Here is a 9,305-nt window from a genome sequence, read left to right on the forward strand (position 1 = left end):
AAGAAGTGCAGCCAGAGTGCTCCTTGGAGGCCAGGATGGCCAGACTTCATCTCTCATACTTCGAATATATTGTCAGGAGGGACTAGTCGCTGGAGAAGGATATCATGTTTGGTAAGGTGGAGGGTCAGAGGAAAAGAGGAGGACCCCCAGTGAGATGGATTGGCAAAGTGGCAGCATCAATGGGCTCAAGTGTGGCAACAATTTTGAGGTTAGCCCAGGATCCGGCAGTGTACATAGGGTCACTGTGAGTCAGTACTGACTGGACTGCACCTAACAACAACAACATATGCATATGAAAGTTAGATAATGAATAAGGAAAACTCTAGAAAAAAATTGATGGTTTTAAGTGTTGGAGAAGAAGTAAGTATCCTGGACTTCCAGAAAAACAAAGAAACCTATGCTGATAATATTACAGCTGAAGTGCTCCTTATAAGCCAGGGCAGTGAAACTTCATCTGTCTCATACTTTGGATGTGCTATTAGGAGGGACCAGTCCCTGGAGAAGGACATTATGCTTGGTAAAGTGAAGGGTCAGCAAAAAAGTTCAAGATTCCCAAAGAAATGGTTAGAAACAATGGCAGCTGCAATATACTCAAATGTAGCAATAATTGTGAGTATGGCTCAGGACCAGGCAGTGTTTTGTTCTGTTGTGCATAGGGTACCTAATAATCACAACATGTTTTCAGAGTAGAACTGCACCACAGGATTTTCCAGGTTGTAACATTTCAGAATCAGATCATCAGACCTATCTTCTGAGGTGCCTGTGGGTGGGTTTGGATAGATCATATTTTGGCTAATAGTTGTGCATGAAATCATTTTTGCCGCCTAGGGAACCCAAAAGAGAAAAACCTTAACACCAGTATTTTCCATTTTGCTACCAGGTAAAGGTTCTAAAGCCTGGGGGTAGTTAGGTTGTAACTCTTACAACCTGACACTGAGCATTTAACAAAATTGCTATCAATTTTTAGCCTTTTTAAACTCAATTTGTTGCTTTTGTTAGTTGCTATTGGCATTGACTCATGGCAACCATTTACATACTAGAATAAAGCACTGCCTCATACTTTGGATGTGCTATTAGGAGAGACCAGTCCCTGGAGAAGGACATTATGCTTGGTAAAGTGAATTAAGTAAATGATCATGCCAAGTTTGAGTCCATTGTTATACTATTTGTATTTTGAATGCCTTCCAATGTAGTGGGTTCATCTTCCAGTCCTATATTTGAAAATATTCTGTTGTAACCCATGAAACTTTCATTGACTTATTTTATGAAATAGACCAGCAGACCTTCCTAATTTGCTTTGGTCTGGAAGTTCTGTGGAAACATGTCTACCACATGTGATCCTGTTTCTATTAGGAATACCAGTAGCATAGCTTTGAGCATGCTACTGCAGTTGACAAACTGACAGGCAGATGGTGGCTTTAACTCAGTAGTTTTCTTTCATTGACTCACCAAATGCAAGTGTCTCTCAAGACTCCCCTTTTGTTACTCTACCTACTCCTTAGTGGTCTCTGTAACTTTATGGTTACATAAACTAGTTTCTAATCTATCTATACAGTCTCTTTTCTACACGTTTGTTGTTGTTGTTAAGTGCTGTTCAATTGGTTCTGACTCACAGTAATCCTGCATAGGGTTTCTGAGAAGCAGGTGGTGAGTTTGAATCACCAACATTGCGGTTCAAACTGACCTTGCAGTCCAGTGTTTATCCTACATACAGCACCACACCAGGACTTTTATTTCCCGCTGTCTGCAGGTACCTCCCAGAGGGTTGAGTTCTTGTGGAACAGAGACTCTGCTGGGTGGTTTTGGTTCCTGCCTCTAGGTTCAGATTCAGCCCCACCCTTCCTGTTATTTACTTGCATAGACTGGCCTCTATGGGTTGCCAATGGATTGGTCTTTGAAGTTCTTGACTCACCTACCTTTTAATCAACCTGCTGGAGAGTAGTGTCAAAGCAAAGAAATCCAGTATTTCTCTGATACTTCAGATCTTACTTTGGTTCCTTAGCAAAAATGTGGAAGGAAGGCTTTTGATCTGGTTTTTGTCTTCCTTATAAGGATCATCTCTTGACACTGTAGCTTCACTGCCAGCCATCCTATGCTTCCACAAAACCAAGCAACTTCACTCCTCTGTGCTTTTGTACAAACTGTACCTGTTAACTGAAACCCTTGTCTTTTCCAGGAATTTCCTAATCTTTAAAAATTCTACTTTCCTTAAACATACCTTTTCTAACAACCTACACATGCCCAGCTACAGTGAACAGTATTAATTACTCCCTTTTGAAGCTCCCTTACCAGTTTAGTTTTACTTTTACATGTTTGTGTTAGATGGTGAGTAAGGGTCCAAGTTCTTAAGTTCACAGTCTGAGGGAGACAATGCTTCACACAAAATATATCCCAAATATATCATTGGGATATATAGCATTAAGCCTAAAGGACTATTGGCATGTCAGGATAGTCAATTTGAATAAATGTGAGAAATTATTATTTTCCAAAGAAAATATTCACAATTTAGCATAAACATTTTCAATTGTTTATCACATTTTGTTTACTGCCTGAATTGAGAAATGACCAGTGAGCGTTGGATGTCCATGCCTTTAACTTTGAAGTCAGGTAAAGATAATGAATCATGATTTCTTGGTGACTATTTGGAGATTACAAAACTCTGGGGAAGAGAAGGCCAAGATAGATCGCTAACCTCCACTTTCCTTACATAGGATGTTTGTAGGAAAATGGTATTTTACTTTTAATGAAATATAAAACAGTAATTTTCCTTGGAATTGGGTATGTACGTGTCAAACTTTCTGCCCTTAATTTTTTCTTTAATTTTAGGTCATACACACAGACACTGATCAGAGTTTGACCTTGAACAAATACAACAGAAGAAACAGTTCTAAAAATTAAAAATGCTATAATAAAGTGTTGACTAAAGAGTGCTGGGCTAATATTAAATAAACAGAAGCAATCATATTACCTATAATTTTTTTGTTATTGTTGCTTCCATCAAATCAACCTCCAATTCATGATGATCCAATGTACAATAGAACAAACTACTACTCAGTCCTGCCCCATTCTGCTGATTGGCTGGGAATTGACGTAGAGTATTCATTGGCTTACTTTCAGAAGTAAATCATGAGGCCTTTCTGCCTAATCCATTTAAGTTTTGAGGCTCTGTTGAAACTTGTCCAGCACTATAGAAACACATAAGCCTCCACTGACAGGTGGGCAGTGCTTGTGTATGAGTGGTATTGTCTGGGAATCGAATCCAGATTCCTATCATGAAAAGTGATAATTCTGCCACTGACCCACCAATGTTCCTGGATGCTTCAAAAGGTTCAGCTGGTAACAGAAAGATTGGAGGTTTGAGTTCACCCAGAAGTGACTCAGAAGAAAACTCTGGCAATCTATTTCCAAATAATCATTCATTGAAAACCCTGTGCAGCACAGTTCTACCCTGACACACATGGAGTCTATGTGTCTATGAGTCTGTGGTAACTACTTTATTAATTATAGTACTGATGGGCTAATTCTTGTTTAGTTGTAAGATTGAGAAGATTTGAATATTGTGATATGTTGAAAGACAAGCACTCCTTCCTTCTCTGCTGATGTTTAAAAGTACATTGTAGGTAGGAAATCCTATTGAAAGGATGAGTCTTGTACAGAAATATGGTAATATTCCACCACCAAAAACACTAAAAATATGTTTTTGCTACCTTCCATTTCTAAAATGTTTTCATTCAACCCTAAACAACTAGAAAACTAAGAGTTACTCCCATTTTATTAATGAGAAACTAAATATCAAACATTAAAAACGACTAAGGTAATAAAAGCAGTAAGAATTAGCCCTGAGACTCTAAACTTGATCTAAGTGAAGGAAAAATGTTTCTTTTGCTTCTTTCCATTTCCCTTTAAGTTTTTCCTTTGTTAATCAATTCCTCATTCCCTCCCAACTCCTGGCACAGCACTTACCCACAGAAACCATACAAGGCCTACCTGTCATTGTCCATTGCCCTCTCCAAATTTCCTTCAGCAATGAATTTTCAATGACACATTTATAAGGCTTATTTGAAAATGTTATATTCCGTGTACTTTTGATATGAAATGGAGACTCAAGTTCTTCCACAGAGCTTTCAGAGACAGATTCATTCCCCACTTGCCATGTGATACTTGAATGAGGATAAATCATTGACACACCACATGTTAGGAAGATGCTTGAATTTATCATTTCATAATTCATTGTAGGCATGAGGAGAGCTGTGTGAGAGAAAGACATATGAAGAAGTGTCATCACTAGCTTCTCTTTAGACCATCCATGGGGCACACTTATTATTATATGATATGAAAAGTTGAGCTTTATGAGCAAAACAGCATTTACTGAAAGGAAAAACAAAACAATAATGCGATAGAAACTTATCATACAGTGTACTTATGTGTTGTTGGTGTCAAGTGCTGTGGAGTCAGTTCCAACCCATAGCGACCCTGTATAGGGTTTCAAAGGTATGGCTGGTGAGCTTGAACCACCAACCTTGCAGTACAAACCAACTTTGTAGCCAGCACATTAGCCCACAGAGCCATACCAGGACGCTGTGAACTTATGTAGAAGAGGGAAGAAAGAGTACACATTTCATATATACATAGCAACTAGCACTCTTAACTCTAAAAACATAGCTGAGAAAGACATCTACTAGCTTGACTTGGGAGACAAATGTAAGTGTCCAAATCTATGAATTGGAGCTTATGAAGTTCTCCTAAGCATCTTCTCAGATGCTTATTCAGAGACAATTTGAATTTTTTTTATACATAATTCAAAGGATCTTGGATTTCTGAGTCAACATCTATAGCAGCTAAATGGAACAGAGGAATAAGGAGCAGGTGCTAGATAAAACCATCCATTGGAAAATGGCAAACAACAACAACAACAACAACAACAAAAAACCCATAGATAATACAGAAAAGAGGAAAGCATACGAAAATTTAAAATTCATTTATAAAACAGTAAAATGAAACTAAAATCAATAATTCACTATTTTTTTTTCAGCCATCCTGTTGTTGTTGTTATTACTGTTAAGTGCTTTTGAGTCACTTCTGACTCATAGTGATCATGTATAGGACTTCCAAGGAACATCTGGTGAGCTTGAACTGTTGACCTTGTGGTTCAAAAGGATCTTGTAGCCTAGTGCTTTAACCCGCAGCATCACACCAGGACTCCCTCAGTCATCATATTGTCAATAATTCTGAGGACTGATGTTTCATTCTAACCAGACTCAGGAGGAAAATGGATCCTATTGTGCTATAGGAGGCAATAACATTAAAATCCTACTTCTGGCACTTTTCTTTCAGATAATTTCTAAGTACTAACTATAGCTATTAGGCTGGTTGTTCTATACAGCATTGTTTTAATACAAAACATGATTATGTAGGATTTAATACAAAAGTATTGATTATCAATCCATGGGGAAATAGCTAAGTTATAATGTCTATAATATAAGGAGCTGTGGTAACATAGTGAGTTACAAGTTGGGTTGCTAACTACAGAACCAGTTGTTCTGTGAGAAAAAGATGAGAGTTTTTGTTCCAGTAAAAATTTACAGCCTCAGAAACTCTAACCAGTGTTGCTATGAGATGGAACCAACTGTATGGTACATACCCACTACTATCACCATACTCTGAGACACTTTTCATTAAAAAGAATAAGGTATATCTGTATGTATTGACTGAAAGGAGGTGATAGCATATTGTTGAGTGCCATCCAGCTGGGTCTGATGCTTTATAGGGTTTCTAAGGAGCGATGGTGGGTTTGAACCACAGACCTTGTGGTTAGTGGTCCAGTGCTTATCCTACAAGTGCCATATTTAGACACTGATAGCATATTAGGTTAAGAAAAAAATACTGTACATTTTATAATAACAAGGGAAGAACCCATTTTTATGTTCGTATATATATATATACTCCTTATATGTGCACTTACCTCCTACGATTAACACTACTTTTTTTTCGGTTCTTGTTAATTTTGTTCCCACATAACATGTGTAAATTCCTGCATCCTGAAGACTTAGTCTTCTGAGACACAGAGAAGCATTCCCATTGTGGATTTCACTATGAAAGAGTGATGTCCTACTTGAATATATAGGACTTTGCCTGGCAAGCTGGTCACTGTCTTTATAGAAGCTGTGAACATTGTGATCTTTAATCTTCCAGTGAATTGCAATGTCAGGCCCGTTCTCAAACGAGCAAGGGAGAACTGTATCTTCATTAAGTTTTCCAATGACTGTTTGTTCATTCATAGTATCAGAAAAATTGCTGTTGGAATCTAGAGAAAAGGGATATAAAATCAGGAGTCAAGAGGTTATAAAGATATTTAACACTTATCATGGGTTATATTGGAACTGCCTCAAAGAACCATCCTAGGTAAGAAGCCTAATCATTAACAGACCACGTCATCAAAAACCCTTAATAGTCTTATTACTAAACCATTTCATGACTTGCTTCTGAGTTTCTACAATGTTAACTGAATACCAGTTTGATTCCATTTAACTGTTTGTGAGGTTTGGCAACAGACCAAAGCATAGAAATACTGGTTTGCTCCCCACTTGATCAAATAGTCTCAGTTTTCACCTTGGCTTACTACAGTGCTAGAGATAATATATAATCTCTATTTAAAAGACTCCTGTTGATTTTTATTCCCCAAACAGATTCACTTTAAGCACCTATTATAACAATAATAATGAAGTCCAGATGTGATCCTTTAAGATATGCACTGGACTGCTAACCACAAGGTTGGTGGCTCAAACTCACCATCTCCTCGTTGGAAACCCTATACAGGATTGCTTGCTATAAGTCAGAACTGACTTGACAGCATTTAACAATGATAACAACAATAATAGATTAATATATCCAGATAATTAGAACCAGTGGGACCTAAAATAATGGAACATACTTATCTTGGTTGGGTTGGTTAAAAACTTGGAGCAGGTAGAAGACAATGTTGGGTTAAGGAAGTTGTTAGTTGCTAGTCTCAAATAAGAGTAGACATGGACAGGAACAGCCCAAAGGGGAAATAAAGTGATTCATTTAATTTGGTTAAGGATGGCATTCAGGAAAGCCTATGCACTTTCAAATCAAATTGTTGTTGTTGTTGTTAAGGGCCATCGAGTCAGTTCTGACTCAGAGCAACCCTGTATAGGGTTTCTAAGGAGTAGCAGCTGGGTTTGAACCACCAACCTTGTGGTTAGCTTATCCTGTAGTGATACAAGAGTACTCCTCAAATTAAAATAAAGGAACTACTATTATGGACACAAATATAAGTCCAATAGTCCTGATTTACTTGTGGCTAAACTGTCAATTTCAGAAGTTTATTCCAAAGGATAAATGGATTTCATCACACTACAAATTTTTTTAAAAAGAAAACATTCCTAGCTACTTCATAACCATTAAAGGCAATTTTCATCTTCTTTGACCAGTTCATAAAGCACTGTGAATTTCTTTATGGATTCTAAGATATTAGAGATGGAAGAAACCATAGCTTATAGGCAATAGAATAAACTCCTCTGGACTTTGGCTGAGCTCATACCCAAGATGGGAGAAATGCTACATAAAGTCTTCTCTTTCTCTTCCTCCAAGGCTCTTTCCATCTTGCCATGTCTTTCAGTTCAAGGCAATGTTAGTTTCTTTATGTGCAGGGAGCTGGAGGAATGACTCTTATACTGAGAGAAAGCCATGGGAAGGTAGGAAAGAAAAGCAGTGATTGTGAAATTCCCTGATTGCTATTCAAAATCTGCTAATATTTCAATGGCTAAGTATGAATTCCTGTCTCAGACAATAGCAAAGCTTGCTGTCAAGTGGTAAATATCAAGTTAACACTAAAAAAAAATCTGTCAATTAATCAAACTAGCCTTTCTAGTAATTTTATTTCTGGTAGTGGTAACAGACTAGAAAGAGCCTTAATCAGTGTGGACAGAGAATCTAGGGTTTTTAATCTTCATTTGGACTCCCAGCCCTTTCCCTGTTTTCTCATTTAACTGTTATTTTAAAAGTGCTTATGATGCTATGGTTCTAGAGGAAACAGCCACATTGTAAGTGTTCTTATCTAGTAAAACAAGTAGCCAACATGTGGGTATATTATAAACAGACTTACCCTGCAATCCATTCAGAAATGGTATGAAAATGAAGATGAAAGACAGCACTGCCTCTGCCCTCATTGTTCTGTGAAGATTATATTTATAATGTTATGAACCTTAAACACAAAAAAAGAAATTGAAAAAAGAAAAAGAAATTAAGTGTCTGACTACATGAAACTGTCAATTAAACTATGGTTGTTGTTGTGAAGTGCCATCGAGTCACTTCTGACCCATAGCAACCCTGTATAAGGGTTTCCGAGGAGCAGCTGGGGAGCTTGAACCTCCAACCTTGCAGTTGAAATGGCTTTGCAGTCTGGTGCATTAACCCACAGCACCACACAAATAACTCCTTTGGCAGCAGTTAAAGATGACATTGTAAAAGATGGTTCAGTGGCATGGAAGGACGTTCATGTTTTAGGAGACAAATCAGATTACAATGCAATTTTTAAATCGCATGATCCCCTCTTAAAAGCCTGCTTTTATATTCACATAGGAGATTAACAAGATACACTGTATCACTGTATATACTAACACCAACTCTGAAGGGCAGAATTCACATCGAAATCAGAGCCTACTATATACTATAATGAATAATGGCTTATTGAATGAATGAATAACTGTTACATGTTCAACAGTGGTTCTCTGCATAATGATCTTTGCTATTTTTAAAGCTTTCTACAATAGACAGGTAGAGCTTCTATAGTAAAATAAAATACTAAAAACTGATTTAATTAACTTTTAAGTGCTACTAATGTTTAACTGCATTGTGCTGGTAAGTGTTGTCCAGTAGGCTCTGACCTACAGTGACCATGTATAGGGTTTCCAAGTAGCAACTGGGGGGTATAAACCACTGACCTTGAGGTTAGCAGTACAGTGCTTAACATACAATGCCACTTCAGGGCTCCAATGTTAACTATGGAGTAATGCTTTTGTAACTAGAGATAAGTAATTATAGTCCTGGTGTGGTGCTGTGGGCTAATGCTTCAGACTGCAAAGCCGTTTGGACTGCAAGGTTGGCAGTTCAAGCTCACCAGCTGCTCCTCGGAAACCCTATACAGGTCACTGTGGGTCAGAACCAACTCAACGGCACTTCACAAACAACAACAATTATAACAAAACCTGAATACAGCTCACATCCTTAAATGTGCAATAATAGATAAAATTACAATGCTACCATTAAGGAACTCTGGTAGC

At 37.6% G+C, this 9,305-nt stretch overlaps 1 protein-coding gene across 1 annotated transcript in view; it reads right to left on the reverse strand.

Annotated features, from left to right (window-relative positions):
- Positions 1 to 7,625, reverse strand: part of HHLA2 (HERV-H LTR-associating 2) — a 23,900-nt gene extending 16,275 nt beyond the window's left edge. The window contains exons 1-3 of the mRNA XM_006873319.1: positions 7,565 to 7,625; positions 5,963 to 6,304; positions 3,988 to 4,248 (exon numbers count right to left, since the gene is read on the reverse strand). Of these exons, the coding sequence (XP_006873381.1) occupies positions 3,988 to 4,248; positions 5,963 to 6,304; positions 7,565 to 7,625 (664 nt within the window). The remainder of the gene's footprint in view (positions 1 to 3,987; positions 4,249 to 5,962; positions 6,305 to 7,564) is intronic.
- Positions 7,626 to 9,305: the final 1,680 nt, after the last annotated feature.

The sequence above is a fragment of the Chrysochloris asiatica genome, unplaced genomic scaffold, assembly GCF_000296735.1.
Source record: "Chrysochloris asiatica unplaced genomic scaffold, ChrAsi1.0 scaffold00236, whole genome shotgun sequence".
Taxonomy (NCBI): Eukaryota; Metazoa; Chordata; class Mammalia; order Afrosoricida; family Chrysochloridae; genus Chrysochloris; species Chrysochloris asiatica.